General features: G+C 39.9%; 1 protein-coding gene and 1 long non-coding RNA gene across 4 annotated transcripts in view; both read right to left on the bottom strand.

Moving 5' to 3' along the window:
* Positions 1-957: 957 nt before the first annotated feature.
* LOC104929156 (uncharacterized) lies at positions 958-4,114 on the bottom strand. The gene is made up of 5 exons (XR_002043128.2): positions 3,978-4,114; positions 3,651-3,745; positions 2,676-2,752; positions 2,087-2,177; positions 958-1,969 (listed from the first exon to the last, which is right to left on the bottom strand). It is a non-coding gene; the product is annotated as an uncharacterized LOC104929156 (long non-coding RNA).
* Positions 4,115-5,927: 1,813 nt separating this feature from the next.
* Positions 5,928-18,307, bottom strand: part of trpm7 (transient receptor potential cation channel, subfamily M, member 7) — a 39,266-nt gene continuing 26,886 nt past the window's right edge. Inside the window, exons 22-41 of one of the 3 annotated variants that reach the window (XM_019278892.2) lie at positions 18,110-18,284; positions 17,001-17,133; positions 16,715-16,893; positions 16,453-16,585; positions 15,323-16,119; positions 14,313-14,407; positions 13,635-13,731; positions 13,353-13,429; positions 13,196-13,233; positions 12,996-13,024; positions 12,589-12,642; positions 11,782-11,823; positions 11,630-11,674; positions 11,308-11,373; positions 9,487-9,770; positions 9,024-9,106; positions 8,449-8,654; positions 8,274-8,325; positions 7,488-7,594; positions 5,928-6,971 (exon numbers count right to left, since the gene is read on the bottom strand). In XM_019278892.2, the coding sequence (XP_019134437.1) occupies positions 6,859-6,971; positions 7,488-7,594; positions 8,274-8,325; positions 8,449-8,654; positions 9,024-9,106; positions 9,487-9,770; positions 11,308-11,373; positions 11,630-11,674; positions 11,782-11,823; positions 12,589-12,642; positions 12,996-13,024; positions 13,196-13,233; positions 13,353-13,429; positions 13,635-13,731; positions 14,313-14,407; positions 15,323-16,119; positions 16,453-16,585; positions 16,715-16,893; positions 17,001-17,133; positions 18,110-18,284 (2,805 nt within the window). In that variant the 3' untranslated portion in view covers positions 5,928-6,858. The remainder of the gene's footprint in view (positions 6,972-7,487; positions 7,595-8,273; positions 8,326-8,448; positions 8,655-9,023; positions 9,107-9,486; positions 9,771-11,307; positions 11,374-11,629; positions 11,675-11,781; positions 11,824-12,588; positions 12,643-12,995; positions 13,025-13,195; positions 13,234-13,352; positions 13,430-13,634; positions 13,732-14,312; positions 14,408-15,322; positions 16,120-16,452; positions 16,586-16,714; positions 16,894-17,000; positions 17,134-18,109; positions 18,285-18,307) is intronic. The other 2 variants (XM_010744750.3, XM_010745509.3) reach the window with 2 other exon arrangements.

The raw sequence follows: 18,307 nt of genomic DNA, 5'->3' as shown, positions 1-18,307 counted from the left end.
CAAAACAATGTTCTCCTGTCACAAATACAAGACATACACCATACAACAAATACACCATTTACTCCTGTTTGAGTTTTATTTGCTAAAAACTACAGTGTACAGCTGCTTCAGCCTTTTTAAATCCTGAAACTATACAGTATATCCAGTATCTGTAAGACTGGGAAATGTGAATTTTCAGATGGATTTCATGTCACATCCTCGTTATCTAATGCATTTCTGCATTAGCATTTTTAAGGTACCTCAGTGCCATTTTATATTACTCCTTCCACATTTCAGAGGGAAATCTTGTACTTTGAAATTGTTTTAAATGCATTAACCTAACCAACATTATTAGTATAGTTGAAACAGGAAGCTCTGTGCATGCATCCCAGTGTGGTTTCTCTGATATATTTCAATTTTATCTGGGGAGAACAGAGGGACAAGTGAGCAGGAACAGTTCAGGAAGTCTGGCTGATCTCTGTTGAGGTGGACGATCATATCAGGCTCTGTCAGGGCAGAGAAATTTGACTACAGTCTTTCCTACATAACCTTTTTTCCCCAGAACACCTCAGCACTGTTAAAGGACCAGTGTGTTTTAAGTTGATTTATTGGCAGAATATGTCAGAGATGAAATATAATATCCATAAGAATGTTTTCATTTGTGTATAAAAAACTGAAAATATGAAATATTTTTTGTTTTTGTTATGTTGGAGTGAGCCTTTCATATGTACCTTTATATGTCTCAGTGGAGATCACCATGTTGGACTACCTTGTTTCTACTGTAACCCAGAATGGACAAACCCTGGGCCCTTCGTGTTTAAGTGAGCACCTACCATGGTTTCTCCTACATGCTTGGAAGCTTTAGGTGAGAGGTATTCATTTGTTTGCTATTTACAACCACACCACTAAATGCTACTAAATCCTACACACTGGACCTTTAAAACAGTAATGTGAAAATAATCTGAAAAGAGCAGACCATTGATTATGTAGTGATATTTTATTGTAGGTTTATTGTTGGAATTGATTACAGCTTATGTTTCAACAGTATAACAATACAGCAAAATGTTATCTTTACGAAAGTGTTTTTTTTTTTAACGACTGAATAATGACAGAGACACAATAATGTCATACAGAACACTAGGTAATAGGTTCAGGTATATATTTGGAGACAATATGTCAGGTGTGAATTTAAAATAGACCTGATATGTTGTATAAATATTTATATATATATCAGAGTATACAGACATCCAGAGCTGAACAGGGTTGTTAGTCATATATCACACATACAGGGATTGCACATCTTAAAGCTGATGTAAGATTCACTTATTCTCTTTCTTTCTGAGAGTTAGATGAGAAGATCCCACCGTTAAATGGCCAGTCAGCTTAGCATAAAGACAGCATACAGGGAGGAAACAGCCTGATTCTGTCCAAAAGTAACAAACCTGCCTATGTTATATGTTTGTTTGATACAAAAACCAAAGCGTAAAAATGACAATTTGGCATCTTACAGGAAAGTTGTGTGCCGGGCTACTTCTTGGCCTAGACCAGTAGCAGAAACTCCAGGAAGTTACTGGTCCCAGCCAAGAAACAGTCTGGCACATAACCTCCTTTGAAATAGAATATTGACTTACTGACAGAACCGAGCCAGGCTAGCTGTTCCTCCCTGTATCCAGTCTTTATGGCTGAAGACAAGAAGAGTGGTGTCTATCTTCTCATGTGGGTCGCTCTTGACAAAAAAGTAAAAAAATAAATAAAAAAAAGAATTCTTAGAAATGTATGCCCAATCATTTTTTTATGTAAACCGAGAAAAGCTGAAATGTACAGTGGTGATGACGTGATGAGATCAGTTCCTCAGGCTCCAGTCGGCTGAAAAGCTTCTAGACTTGCATCGTGCACACACCTCATGATTTTTAATGTGTACATTCATGAACAGAAGCGCAGATCAGTGGCCGGCTCCTCAGATTTACTATCATCACCATCTTGTCCTTGTCTGTATTCACAGTGAAGACAATATATATTGGTCAATTTTTTTTGACATTTTAATGTTTGGATTCATTTTTATATATCTGTGAGGGGATGTAGCCACAGAAAACAGCTGTTATTTTACCCTCCTAATGTTGAGTGCATTTCTGTTTCCACGACTTTGAAGGTTTCGCCATTTTTTCCTCAGGGACTTCCTCCTTCACCATCTCCATCACCTGGTCACATGAAATTCAACATAATTTTGTAGTTCTGTGTGGGATGCTTTATATAATTATTTAATTTCATGACTTCTTTATTTCCTTATCCTGTGAATTAACCATATCTGTGACTAAAAAGACTCCTGGTATTTCCCCTTTTTAGTCTTTACAGGAAATTCAGTTGCAAAACAGTAACTATGTGATACCAAAACAGAAACTACGGGTGTCAAGTATGGGGGTGTGGGAGTTCAAGCCACAGCACTTGACTCACTGCTGTGAAAAACGCAGTCAGGTATAAGATGTCTTACGGTAAGTATTGGATGACTGCTTCACAGTTTTTGTTCCAAAGAGGTTTCTATATATAAAGAATTGTATTGTGAGATGTAAATGTTATGAGCTGTTTAACTTTTCAGCAATTATCACGTAAAGGGAAAATGTCATTAGCTGTTTTTTGTTATTAAAGAAAAAAATAAGATTTTTTTAATGCCATAATGAAAAAAATAGATATCTATCTACCTTTTCAGGAATAGGAAATGTTCCTGTCTCAAGCTTGGAGTAGATCAGCTGACCATTCATTGTCACCTCAAAGCTGTCTGTGGGGTGAAAAATGAGACAAATTACATCCAAATCAATTCCACATAAAGAAGTTCATGATGTGTTTTTTCCACAACTGATGAGTAATTCTTTAAATACAATTTAAAGGACACAATGAACTCCTGCAACGCCAAGGAAACAACAACACAAAGAGATATTTTTTTTTTAGTAATGATTTCATTTGTATTCTTTTAAAGGTGCTGTAATCTGGGTTAATTTATGACATTTTCAGAAGCTAACATTTGGTGTTTTACAACCACAAACTGAACTGAGAATCATACATTTTGTCACATTTTTACTCTTTAAAACACAGTTTAAGATCATAAACATACAAAGAATACTGCGTTTATAAACAAGAAAAAAGATTGCAGATTCCCGTGAACAGAATTACTTTTTACAAAACACGTGTAAAGTTAAAAATACACATGGCTTATGTTCATCTCATACAACTGCTGTATATTATGCAACTGCGTGTAGCATCTGTTGAAACTGATGCTGATACCATAGAAGCAGAAGACGTAAACTGACACTGTGTGATTCGAATATGAAAGACCATTTCTGCCAGGAAAACAAATGAAATGAAAAAAAGAAGGGATGAAACGTTAGAAGAGTTTAAAGAAAAGGTTTTACCACTTTCACTTTGATAAACTTTTATATTGTCGTGTAGTCCAGATTGAAAATTTAAAAGATAATGTACTGCACAGTATAAATTCATTCAGTCCTAATCAGCTCATACCTGTAGTTGTCAGCTGCAGGATATGTGTGTTGCATAATCTCTAATGTACGACACAGAATTTATGCAAGGCTGCTATAGCATGATTGAGTAAGGTAATGTTTTGTTTAATTTGCTGGCAGTAATGGGCCTCCATAGAAGACTGTATGAGTGGAGAGCCTTACTTGGTCTCCCTTTGACTCCCTTCACATCCACACCAGGAACCTGTCTGAGCAGAGCGGCTAGTTCCTGGTAGCGGTATGCATAACTTCATGTTTTACTGTGACAGAAAACAACACAAAAGAAAAACTTGTGAATGCTTATGGAGGCTGAACTCAAGTATGCTTATTGCTGAGAAATCCTGTGGGTGTGACAGTTTTTACACAAAGTACTTCTGCATTTGTAACCAACATGACTATGATGAAATAAAATTTGTAGGTCTACATACTGTAAGTGAGTCTACACAAGTTTATTTCTACTACTAGAAGAATCAGCAGAAGTTATTAACTTACCAGTATTCAACCATGATTGTCGTCATGGTTTCAGGCTGTAGTTGATGTAGAGCTGTATACCTTCACTCCAAAGATAAGGTGCATAATGCAGATTCATGTTGAGTGCGCTATTATAAAGGACCAAACCACACCCAGTGGGAGGATTAACCAGTCTGTCCAGTTGCCCAGCATCAGAAATTAATTACACAGTATTCAGTAGTTTAGATCTGCTTCCCTGTCAGTCACCTGCTGTAGCTAAGCAAACATGATCCATAAAGAGGGAATTTCACACCAAAATAACTAACTTTGGAAGAATATCAACTTGATTTAATGAACTCAGTCTGCTTCAGCTGAACATTATCAAACAGAAAGACATAAAAATGTGTAACAAAGTAAGAATTGTATAAAGATACAAACAGATAGAAAATGTGAACCTGTCCTTGAAGGTTAAAGAGGAAGTGACAAATGCAAATTCACACACTGATTCATCTTTCAGATAGCAACACAGGTGCACAGGTGAGCAGAGCACCTGAACAAGTTTTATTGTGTGTGGATTCAAACACGAGCAGCTGCCGGCCAACTGAAGAATCTGAGGCCTCAGTTCAAACAAGCAGACCATTGTTTCCTTCTGCAGGCAAACATTCAAGAATTTACCTTTCATCTGTTTGCGGGGCTGCACTTCTCTATGGATGATGGGCTCAGTGTGATGGCAACATTTTAGAATTATTCGCATGAACCAATGCAACTCATACTGAAGCTTACAATGTTTTGGTTTTTGTTGACACTGTCAGAGAGCTATTACTTTAACTACTGTGCTTAATATTGAGTTTGACAGCGGTGTTAAACTGGACTGCAAAATGTTGAGAGGTGTTTCTAATATTTTGACCATTTACATACACGAGAGGGCCTTAATATTAGAAACACCTTTAAATATAATGCAGTCCTGTACAACAACAGCACCTCTCTGACAGTGTCAATTAGAACATTATGAGCTTTGTAAAAGTAGAATTTATGTCAGGGTTGTTGTATTGGATCACATTACAAGTGTAATGAATGAAGTGGCTGGCCGGTGTATAAATTGCAAATTGATTCATTGGTGTCAACAAAAACAAAATTGTTTCCTATCATAAGAAAGAAAAAGTAGCAAGTTGCAATTTAAGAGGAGCTATTAGCAGAAATGGAATATAATAATCATAACTATATTTTCATTGGTGTACCTTAACCTGAAAATAGGACTCATTATGTTTTTGTTACCATAGAATGAACATTTAATATCTACAGAGGGAGCGGGTCCTCTTCCACAGAGTCCGCCACATTGAACCATCATGTTTTTACAAACCCAGAATGAAACATCGACTCTAGATAGGACCTTTTTTTTTTTTTTTTGCAGATTTTATGTAGTTTCTTTTTCATGTTTGGAACAGGAGGGTGAGGCAAGTGGTCTTCAGTTGTTTGACACCTGGAACTTCACCATTAGATGCCATTAAATCCTACAGACTACAGACTAGTTCTGGTGGGAAGAGGGGCATTTGAATTTGAAGTGTTTATTTATGTACATTTGTTTTGGGGTGTTTAATCGGGTTAGTAAATAATGTATGTAAATATGTGAGAAAACCTGTCAATTGGTATAACCTAATTAGTCATGTGACTAATAAGATGGGTATATAAGGAGGGCAGGAAGCATGTGTTAGCTGTTGAGAGTTGAAGATTTTTGGAGTCGGTTGTTGTTTAATAAACGGACCACAACACAATCTGGGAAAGTGTTTCTTCTGAATTTGCCTCCTGGCTGCTCAGGTGACTCACATACTTCATTTTTTGCCCATCAGTTAACAGCTCTATTTTTTTTTAACCATGCTAACTATCAAAACTTTTGAATAAAATCTTTCAGATATGAGTAACTAGAACTAACTAGAAGCTGCAGGGAGAATTGATTTTAATGTGAAGATGCATTGAAACACAGTCATTTTTGGGTGATGTTGCTAAAGCTTTTTAACATTTTATTTGTTTAAAATGATATCCAGTACAAAATGTATACAGTAATACCCTTACGTTTGTCAGTTCCCCTGAATAAAATATTTTAATCTGTTCAGCTCATGCCGGATAAGTATCTATAAGATACACTAGATTGTATTTTGCTCACACAATAGTTGATGACAAAGATATAGCAAATAGCAATAGTACCTTTATAACAATAAAAACTATCAGCAATGTTTTGGTGGACACACTTTCAATACAATAAAATGACATACATTGTTCTGTAAAAGTTGCATTGCAATTTGCCCATATTTTACAAGATTTTCAAATTCATGTATATCTTTTCATTAGCTAAGAGACAAAAAGTTGTGATACAAGTCTTTATACATGTATAAAAATGATCTGGTGGCAAACTGCAGTGTCACAGCGACTCAATCTCAGCAGGCCGTCCCCTCTGAAGCTGCTGTAACAGATGTACAATGCACTTAGATGTGTTCTTTTTTTTTTTGTTGTTAAAACAAGGCAACTTCTCAAACGTCAATAAATAATAAACCCTCTGCAATGATAATGTACCTGTACACAATTTTCTTTTTTATAGATATACAAGTTTATACACACACACACACACACACACACACTTATATATATATAAACTTGTATAAAATATGTTTAAAACTTTTCCCCCTGGTTTATGTACTAAAGAAATAAAAAGGTTAAGATGGTTGAATTGTGTCCGACACAGCGTTTTTGGCAGGACCAACACAAACATGACACAGCCTGCATGCACTGGTTTCCATGGAAACACAGGTGTGATTCTTCCAGTTGACTTGGTGCACCTCTCTTTTCCTTGGCTTTGACTGATCAGAGTAGTGTCGCCTTGTGATCGTTCACTCTCTCCCGTGCTCGCTCTCCCCCAGGTTTGAACCAATCACAGCATCAGCCTCATTGATTGGCGGGACTCTTTGACGCCACCCCCCGGGTTTGGAGGGTCTTCCTGTGGGAACGTCACCTTATCTGGCGTGTAGTCATTCCGCTTCAGATCTGATGAAGAAGAAACAACGGATTAGGTCTTAGATTTGTGATTGTAAACCTCGAGACTATCACTGGACAAACACGCTGAATTAAACTCCTCCAGGCAAAAATGTGTGCTATTGATCCTTTGCTTGACCTCTAGAAGGATGTATGTGTAGAGTTCAACACAGTAAGCGACTAGTGACAAATTTAGACCATCAGGGAAAAGGTGAGAAATACTGTACATCAAAATATTATATTGTAATTCATCCAACGCATGTTTCATGACTCTATGCCAAGAGCGTGATGTGTATGAACAAGATTTTTGTGACATCACAACTCCTTAAATCTTCCAGTGCACATTTACTATGGATGGACTTCAAGTAGGAGACATCTTGTGTGCCGTTTAAACTTTTCAAGTTATAGTTCAGTTATAAATTCTTCAAAAAGGAAGCAGTAGATGTTATTTAAAGACTATTATAGATTTCAAGCACAGCGATGTAATTTAGTAACTGAACAGCGGATGTGATGTGCAATAGTTCTCACCGGGAAGTTTGAGTTTCCGACAGCAGGAGTTGCAGTGGTGTTTTGCTCGGAAGTTTCTAATGGCATCATCCCCCAGGTTGGCAGGTCCAAATATCATATCGTAAGATCTGCAAGAGTCACACAGATGTTGTTTAATGCAAGACTACTGGAAAAGTAGCCGGTGAGGTGGTCAATGGTTAGTCAATGGTGTATTATTGCTCATCCTAAAGATTATGTTCATTGTTAATTAATCTGAAAATTATTTTGTCATGCAGTTGTTACAGTAGAAAACGTCAAGAGTGAAAAACATCATGTTTCTTAAAAGTCCAAGTTGACTTTGTCAGACCAAAACCCCTCGAAAAAAATCCAGCGCATGATTACTTCACGAAAACAAAACACAAAAAAAGAAATAGAAAAATTTGTTGCTGATTAATCAACTAATCTACGTAAGACGATAATGGCCGTGCTTGAAATTTCTTTTTCTAAAATAGTGTAAAATAGTGTCTTCAACACAACACCAGATAATGTCTCTCTTTCTGTGTGATTGTCATTGAACCATTCAGAAGGAGAGACATTTAGTGAATCGATTGTGGATGGCGACATTTGATTGTAAATCTGTTTTTTAATAACTTCTTTAATTTTAATACTACTGAATGTATAATTAATATAGATTGCATTGTTTTAAACACGTGGACAACATTAATCTTGAAATAAAAGCATTAAAAAAATACTGCAAGCACTGTCATGCTCCATTACTAATCAGTGAATTGTTTTTAGCTTTAAATTTTGAATTCAAGAAAGACTCACCCCTTCTCTCCACTTTTAATGACTGATGGATCTGTCAGAATCTCCCCGACGCCTACAGAGAGACAAACACATCAACTATAAAACTTTGTAAAGTGCAAAGAAAGTAAATGGAGGAAGGACATTAATTTAATTTGAAACAAACAGGAAAATGTTAATAGGTGTGGTGAGTTTTTACCCTGCAAGTCGAGCACCAGCAGCTCTCCGCGGGTGTACTCGTAGGTCCAGTGGCTGAAGGCCAGCATGGTTTCCTCCAGGAGATTAGTGGGGATGATCTCATCTCCGTTATTGTTGTTGAACTTCCTGAACTCCCCAGTAATGCACTCTTCTATAGCAAACCACTGTCCGGCAGAGTGACAGTAGAGCAGAAACACCTCCAGAAACCTGAACACACAGCGGCTGTTAGACAGACGTCACTGCATCTAAGGTAAATGTGATTAATAAGATTTGAAAACATAACGATCAAATTTGTTTATGAAATAATGTCACAGATTTACAAAAGTCTTCTTTAGAGTAACTTGTTGGCTCTGTCGAGGCTAAGGCTTCAAGCCAGCTGTCAGTTTGCAGGAAGCTTTCAGGGTTCACGGGGATATAGACTGTCTGTTGTACAGCCTGTGTGACACGACTTACAAATTCTGGTCTGGTTTTGCCAAACCACAATGTATGAAGCATATACCGGAAATTTCTTCACCATCTAGAAACATTCACAAAAACCAAACCAAAACGGTCCTTCTACGCCTGCATGTGTGTTACCTCGGTGAGTAAGGAATAGTCTTTGGCCTGATTTGGTTGAAGGCAAATGTCAGCTTCTGAGCAGCTCGCTGTTGTTGAATTTCCTGAATTTCACACACACACACACACACACACACACACACACACACACACAAAAACAAATATATATATATATAAAATAGACACAAGTTGAATATGCATTCACCTAGTTTGACAGTTTTTAACAAGACACTGGAATTATACCAGAATAAAGGCCACAGACAGAGACGCCTTAAGATTTTCGTGGTTCAAATGTTTTTGTCATTTGTTTTCTAGCTTTTATAGTAATCACTGTTTGACTTTATAGCAAGAAGCAAGGACATCTGTGCATTTTGAAATATGATAAGTTATCATCTTCAGTCAGATGCTAATTATTTGACATATGTTTTAGTGAGTCTGACAGCACAGTGAGGCGCACAGTAGGTGTGTCGTCTGTGCTCCTTACCCTGAGACAAAGGTGCAACACAGTGTCCTCCTTGTAGATGCTCTGCCAGGTTTGGACCACCTCAGGAAGGAAGGATTTGACTATATACAGATGTCCTGGTTTCAGGATGTCGTACTCTGACCAAGTGCAGAGCACCTTCAGGGCCCGTCTGAGTCCTCCGCCCATCTCCTCCTTGCTAAGAAACTCTATTTTGGCACATAGGCCCCGCTGGGCCCAGGAAGACATGCTGTTGTTGATGGTGTTCGGGGAGCTCTCCTCCAGACGGTAAACAGTCACCGGTTCTCCTGAAGGAGCACAGAGCAGCAGGTGAGGATTACACACGCACACAGAAACACACTTATTATGTTGCTTTACAGATGTCGTACACTGGGAGGCAGACAAAGAGACACAGCAGCAGAACATTGATAAACTACCGTTTATCAAGAGACATATTAGCAAATATTGGCCTGCTGACGGGTCCTGTAGACACACATCAACATGAAGACTGTAACGGCTCTAATGTTCACCTGTGTTGTAATATTTGCTTGTGTTTTAGTAGTTACTTGATCCATTAACTCTTTGGCGAGAGTCTATTTGGCCTACTAGCAACAGTTTACCACTCCAACCTCAAAGCATTTCAGACGCACAATGCCAAACGCAAACAAAAAAACATGTCTGACTGTGACAAACTGATGTTTCTTTGCAAAGTGTACAGACAGAGGTGAACTCTCAGCAGTGCAGCCTTGCATTAATACTTTATAAATTATATTTTACAGGACATTTATACTTCCATTCATGGGCCTAACAGGAATATGGTAGTCTACAAATACATCCTATCCTCTCTTCTATTGATTCAAATCTGCAAGAGAAGTGTGTGCACCCGAGTTTACAAGCAGGAACGCTGTCTCTGAGTTGGAAATCTTCGAGATGTGTAATGCAGCATTAGTCACTGAGTTTGATTTATCACAATTAATAAGGCAGCAGCTAAACCTAATCATGAGGAATTTAAAAAAAGTAGGCTAACACCGGATAAAGTAGTCTGGCTAAAAGGTAACTCGTGTAGCTCAGCAGAGTTGCCGTAACGGTCTCCTCCGCAGCCTCTGATTCTTTTCCGCTGATCTACTTTTAAATAACGTCTTTAAATGTACTTAATCTAAGGCGAACAGTTTAATGTAACATCTGTGAAAGTATATTAAGTCAACCTAAAAAGGCACAAAACTGAGATCTGTTACAGTTTGGTGTTGTCTTTAGTTACTCCTCTCTTTCTTTGTATATACATACATTTCCTTCATGAGCTGTCTCAAACTTTGTTCAGTAAAAAAAGCTGAATGCTGCAGAAAAGCTACAGACTGTAGCAGTCACTGGTACCATTACGTGAATCTTTTGATTTAAATGATAATAATTAAAATATTGCTTCATGGCATTTTAAGATAATACTGGTGCCATGTTGCTGCCAGTTTCTTACCATAACTACATGATGCACTGGTTGCAGGTTCACAGTATAATCACCTCCTAACACCACCATGATGAAATGACTAGAAAACTGCCTGGATCACATGACTCATGTGCATTTACACTTCAAGACATTCACAGTATCAACAGCATGACAGTCACACAAAACAGTAAACATACCAAGCATACCCACAGAGACATACAGCAGCTATACTTTGCCCATCAATAGTTTGACAGTGAGGCAAACAGCTGCAGGTGTGGGAGGGTAAAAAAATGCAGAGAGACCACATCTCTTATCTGGCACCACACTTCCTCATTCTCCAACAACCAGTTGCTGTTTCGCAGCACCTGACCCAGCTTGTCTGGGAATGCACCCTGATCCAGACTTACCTCTGGGGGGCACGGGGGTGAAGGGGATACTCTGAGACAGCCTCATCAAGTTGTTGCGCTCCACGGCTGCAGGAGAAGATATAAGTGTGTAAGCACAAACACATACACACACACACACACACACACAAATACACAAACATGACTGCAGAAGAGGAGTGAACAGAGATAAAACTGCTGCTCTTCATCTAAGTTTCACTTACAGGCAGCACTTTAAATTAGATTTGATATTTAAATAGAGGAAAAAAAAATCTACAATCACTGATTCTGGAAACTAAAATAATGGATGAAAATATGATGATACAACTTAAACTCCATGTCTCACCTGAGTACTGGTAGCTTTCCATGGGCTTGAAAGGTGAGCCAATAGCTGCAGAGAAAAAGAAGAATACTGTTAATCCGTTTGGAAAACTATGATATAATTAAGGAACATGCCAGCACACAAATAATTTGTTAATATTAATTCAACAAAAATACCCTGTGCTGTTCCTGCACCCACCAGTAGATGTCTCTGTACTACTTCACAACAACAGAAGCACAAAAACAAACATTTATTTCCTTTAAGTGATTTCTAAAAGTAAAAAAAACAAAAAAAAAAAAAAAAAAAAAAAAAAAAAAAAAAAAAAAAAAAAAAAAAAATGAAAAAAAAAAAAAAAAAAAACCTCTCTGTGGTTTTGTTTTTGTAAGCTGGATAAAGAATTTATAATTCCCAATACAAGTTAAAGTCTTTATATGATTTTATATCCAAAATATTCTTGGATATTCCTGTTTTCTTTTAAATAATAAAACCAACTTTATCTGAAACGCAAGTAAAATCGATCATTCATATCTCTGCAAGTATCATTTTAAATCAGTTTGTCTTTTTGGCAAGTAACTTGGGAGCAGGGCTGCAGTTAGAGAACATTTTCATTACCGATTAGTCTGCCGATTACGGTCTTGATTATTTGTTTAATTGCCTAGTTCACTAAATTGTGAAGAAATAGTGAAAAACTGCCCATCACAAGTCCAAGAGGACACATTCAAAGGGTCCAGCCAACAATCCCAAATCCAGAGATTGTCAATTTACAGCAATATAAAAACAGAAAAGGAGCAACATGCGAGAAGCTGGAACTGGCGAAGGTTTTTATGAGGCTGCTTGTAAGCATTACTTAAATGTTTAATCAATTATCAAAATAGTTGTAGATTCATTTTCTGATGATTATTCAGCCGTCATGGTATTTAAAATCCATGATATTTTCCTCTGAGTCAGTGGTGCTGTTTGCTCAGTCAGTCTGGGTTACTCACAGTCCTTTCTGGCTCCAAGGTGGGTGTGCCGTGGCGTGTACAGAGAAACTGCGGCTGTAACCACAGAAGAAGAAAAGCACAGTGAAGCTTTCATCCAGAAACAAGAGCAAAACATACATTAAGTATTGTACACAGAGTTCACATGTGATGTGAAGTCACTTTGTGTGACTTTACCAACGTTAACAATGTGAAATGACTTGTAAACATGACAAAAATACTGGAATAATGAGGTATTTATGTGAGAAAAATAGTGATGCCTGTTGTCTCGTACATCAGCATGCGGTACATGCAAATGAAGAGAAGAGGTCAAATGTCATTTTGATAGCAGCGTTTGTGTAAAAGCTGCTGGGCCAGCAGAGCGAGTCTGACCCAACAGATGAAGGCTCGACGGTGAAACTACATCTTACCATTTAGTGTGTCTTCCCCAGGCGTTCGTCTGACAGAGACAACAGATAAACATTAGTTTAACAAAACAGATCACATGCTTATCAGGAGCTCACGTAGTGACGCATTTATGCAAGGCGGGTTGAATAAGTTTGCATCAGTGTGTGCTGACAAACAATCATCAGAGATCAACTTTAATTAGACAAACTGGTCAGACACTTACAAGCTGCTGGCTTGGGCTGATTTGACCTGAACTCTTTCCTGGTGGTGAAACGGGAAGTTGTTAAACAATGACAGAAACTGGTGTTAAATAAGTTAACAAGAGTTTAACTATGCAGGATTGTGGTTTTTTTTTTACCCACATGGACACACTTTCTTACCAGTACTGCAGTCCTGGGGTCCTCGTGGATGAGGATGTCTTCAGCTGACACTCTGCTCCTGTCCTTCTTCGTAAGACCTGCAGAAACACAATAAACAATCACCGACCACATTGTGTTAGAGAGAGTTAGATATACTGAAGATTTAAGAATAACACCGTGAACGGACGTGGCTGCTGGCAGGTTTTTGGGCTGCAGCGAACTGAGCTGATCACAGAAAATTTAAGGATATCGTTCTCAGCAGATATTTCCTTGGTATCATTTGTGTTGTTTTCGTGAGCTTACTGGAATCAGGATGGAGAAGAGCCGGGTTTCTGTCGAACTCTGTGAAGCCAGCGTAGGAGTTGACCGCTCTGATGTGACCGTGACTTTCAGGCTGAGCCTGTGGCCACAAAAACAGACACAGACACAGAGAGGTGGGAGAGGGTAAATATTATTCTGAAACACACAACGTCACGGTTTAGGGGCGCCTCGCCTCTTCTGAAATAATAAATAGATCATTACATTCTTATAAAACATAAATGTCAGAGAAAACAAATAGTGGTGCCGCATCACATAACAAAGACTGCACATTCAATGAGTGGATACAATTATGAGATGAGATTCATCAGGATTTAGCTCAGGTGAGTTTTTACAAGGTGGGAAAAGTAAAGACAGCCCAGTCAGTTACAAACAGACTCACTGTGTCACTGCAGGTCAAACACCAGTCTGAAGTTTGATAATCATCAGTTTGATACATTTTAGAAAACAGAGTCTGGCAAATGATGGTGAACACTGAAAAGGCTTGGGGTGTCACTTTAACAAGGAGGCACAGGTTGTTATGTGAACATCAGAAAATGTCCATGTAGGACCTTTAAAACAAGAGTTTGCCTGATCATCAATAAGCTATTAAGTGTTCACATAAGGACAAATATTACAGCAATGCACACGCACACACACACACACACACACACACACACACACCTGGGATCTGATCTGTATGGCCGGGCTTTGCTGTCTGCTGGAGGTGTAGGTGTCTTTGGGCGTCGAGTGCTGGAGGTCCATACTGTCCTTATGTCCTGAAACAAAGAAGATACTGTCAGCCCACATCAGGGTAATTTAAAATGCCCTGTCAGTATTTCATGTAATCAAAATAAAATCACAGAGCTGAAGTATTTGACAGATTTGTTTGAAATTATTACGGATTAAACATCTGATCCTCCCCTCACCTCCACCTGCAAAACAAACCTTTTATCAACCATAGACAGGACTTAAAACCTTAACCAGTCAACAAATCGTTCATGCTGCAGTCACATCATACATGAAAACCTCAACACCACCCAGGAACAGAGAATAAACCAGTGAAACAAGCGGTCCAGACAGAGCAAAGAAAAGAAAGGAAAAGGCACCAGTTAAAGGTCTTCTGGGACCCTGATCTGGATTTGGACAGGCCCGAGCACCAAGCAAACACAGCCCTCGACTTAAGCTCAAACCTCTCGCTGTGTTCGTTTCTTTTGTCGTGTTCCTCTTGTCAGGCGGGACTTCTGACTCACTTTGACCCTCGGAGCAGGACGCTATAGGGCAAGAAATATTCCATTCCCTGCTCCTTCGTCTGCGGGGTCTCCTCTGTGCCGCAACAGAGGCATGGGCACAACCAGGGAGGTCGCCGTTTCTGTGGGTGTCACCCGGTGATGACTTAGTCTCAGCCAGGGGGGCTTCAGGTCTTGTACTCTGTCCACTAACAGAGCCAGATCTGCCCTCGTCGTCACAGAACGCCTCGTTCACGTACCCCAAACCCACCTCCCTCCCTCCCTCACCTCTTCCTAACCCCTCTGTGTTCTTAGGCTTTGCAGTGCAAGCAGGCAAGCAGACAGGCTGAGCAGAGCCAGAAGTCTTAGAGACTATGACAACAGTGGGATACACACACACACAGTTCTCAACCTCCTCTTTTATCTCCTCATCAACACAAGCTTCACGCTCAGTATCATACTTACCCACAAACGCCCCAAACTCTACAGTGGTGCTGTCTGGCTCATGAGGCTGCTGGTAAAGCCCAGCTAGGGCGAGTTCTGGGTGGCTGGAGCCACTGGGCTGGGAGGGGGTGCTGCTGATGTGGAACTGAGCCCCGGCAGAGGGCACATTGGGCAGGCTGGATGGGGAGTCGGAAAGGCCCGGCTCTTGTGGACGGGTCAGCTTACTCTGAGTGAGAGAGTGCCCTCGGAGTCGCAGCTCCGGAGGGGAAATGGCCAAAGCACTTTGGACAAAGGCACTGGGGCCGGCACTGCCTGAGGAGCCAGCCTCTGCAGAAAGGTGCCCGAGCCCGATCACTCCCCTCCTCTCTGGACTCAGTGCTGGATTCAGGCTGGGGTCCAGCCCCAGTCCCACTCCAGGGCTGGGCCCGATTCTTCGGCTACTTTCCGTCCCAGCCCCTACACCAATCCCAAAGAGAGAATCTGCAATGTTGGCTCCTGCCTGGGGAAAAGAGGAGCCAAAGTAGGCCCCCACACTGCGTTTGCCTATCACGGATGATTTGGAGTGGGGGCCAGTGTCTGTTGCCACAGGGGCGATGCTGGGGACCACGTTCTTAGAGAGGCTGAGCTCCCGGGTGATCTGATTGTGGACCTTGCTGGCCTCGGATGCCCTCTGAGCAGTAAGCGTCTTCAGAGTGTCCACAGTCAGAGCTGAGAGGTCCTGCAGGTGTCCGATCTGAGAGTCCAATGTGTGCAAAGAGCGTTTTATAAAGTTGACCTTGTTCCCAACTTCTCTCAGCTGCAAACACATCGTCTCAACCCTAAAATGACAAACAGTAGCTTCGGTTAGGTCAGCTTATAGAAATGTTAATATCATCTAACTTTACACCGTAACATTTATAGGTAACTTGTGTAGCTTTTGACCTCTAATACTGTTACCAAGCAGGCTTTTAGAAGTGGGTCATTGTTTTGTGCACAAGGACAAACATTTACGTGGGGGTGACATGACACAGTCCAGCCAGTGGTTTAATATTATTCCTACGACTTAAATACATTCACCACGTTCAGATTCAAGGATACACACACCGCATTTTAGTCAGTAACACACTGTAAAGATAACAGGGCACCTTTAAGAAGGCAAATAACAGGCTCACCTTTCTGAGGTTAGACGTATGCGCTCCTCGCTCCCAGAGTGAAACTGATCATCCTTTTCATGAAAGTATGTCTCCACACACTGCTCCTCAAAATCATGAAGCTTCTTTTGGTCTTCCTCTGTGAGAAACAGCTCTGAAAGAAAGAAAGAAAACAAGAGATTTGTTACTGTTGGAAACGCTCCTTAACTCTTTCAGTTAAGCAGAAACACTTTCTACACATAAAACATTTAAATGTCAGAAAATGACAGCAGTGTGGTTGTACTTGGTCCGTAGGTGTTCTCCTTCTTCCTCTTTCTACACATGCAGAAGAGGGAGTAGATATGGCAGAGGAGGATGAATGGGGGTGGGAGGACAGGCTTCTCATGGTAGGCCATAATGAAGTGGTAACGCTGGTACTTCCACACCAGATTAGAAATGGACTTCACTTGCAGATACACATTGCTGGAAAACAGAGAGCACAGAAATGACGCTGAGGACAATGCTGATGATGTTGTGGAGAATGAGTAACCGCAGTATTCTGGGAACGCGGTGAAGTACTTGGCACTTACTTGAAGAAGGCGATGAGGAGGTTGACCATTAGTATATACTGTACAAAGAGGTAGACTGCTTGTAGGAGAGGGGTCAGCCACACTCCTGCTCTACACAGGTTCTTTACTGGTTGCTCAGTGTTATTGGCACACACTGTGAAGAGAAGGAGCCTTTTAGGATATGCACGCACATACAACCTCCAAATATATTGAAGATATATTTGCTCAACCCATCTGGGTTGGTCAATTTGTAACTAACTGCCTGTCCTATGTGGGTCTAAACTTGGCTCAATGCTACCTTGAAATGAAATACTTCATAAAATAATAAATAAAATACTAATTATTTTAATATAAAACCCTTCATATTTTTATTCAATGTATTAACTGTGATGAAACAAATAGATAGATTGCACTCTTGGCTACATCTACTGGTAACATAGTCTCTGTACATTAATATATATTACATTATATATGATATATTTGCTGTAATTATCTAAATACAACAAAAAGATGATTTACTGGAAACAGGTGCAAGAAATTTGCTTGTTTTTGGTGCCGCGTTGGTACAAACTTATGAGATATGACCAAAATTGTTCAGAGGTATAATTTGAATAAATTTTTATTCTTAGATTACTAGTGTTACTTTAATACCTACTACTACTACTACTACTACTACTACTACTACTACTACTACTACTACATTACGTATTTGACATCTGACTGTTCACTTCCTCCATTTCCACAACAAGGTGATGACAACAGTGATAAAACACGTGATAAATTTCAAAAAAGGTGTGTGAAACCTTGCCAAGCCAACTCAGGTCACAGAGCACAGCCAAGTGTTTTGTTCCACCTAAGCTTCAAATGCACCCGACTCAAGTGACGATCATTTAATCGTCTTTTATCCAGGACCCTTTTTTTTTTAGCAGAGTCGAGGCAGTCAATGCTGCGGTGAAGCAAAATGTCCTGCCCTCCTCAAAGTGTGAAAAGAGGATGTGAGGGGGAGCAACGATTAGGCCGTCGTGGGTTTGATTTCCAGTGTTTTGATTGACAGTCGTTTTGTGGCAAGAAGCTTTAAACAAAACTGTCCTTACCCTCGTAATCTCCCCTACCATCCTCATCGTCCTTACCATCGATTTCATAAGCATACACTTCCCCGTACATCATCCAGTATGGCTGGAAGACGACATCTTTGGCCAGCGTCCAGCTGGGCTCCTCTTCAGGGTACAGAATGGCTTTCCTGGGGACGCCATAGCTCAGCAGGACTATGGCCATTATTACCACAATATAAAACATGTTGGCCACCTGAAAAGAGATGTCACACAGTC

This window comes from Larimichthys crocea, chromosome VIII (assembly GCF_000972845.2).
Source record: "Larimichthys crocea isolate SSNF chromosome VIII, L_crocea_2.0, whole genome shotgun sequence".
In the NCBI taxonomy this organism is placed as follows: domain Eukaryota; kingdom Metazoa; phylum Chordata; class Actinopteri; family Sciaenidae; genus Larimichthys; species Larimichthys crocea.
Note: the sequence above shows the minus strand (reverse complement) of the source record. Positions and strands in the feature narration are given on the sequence as shown.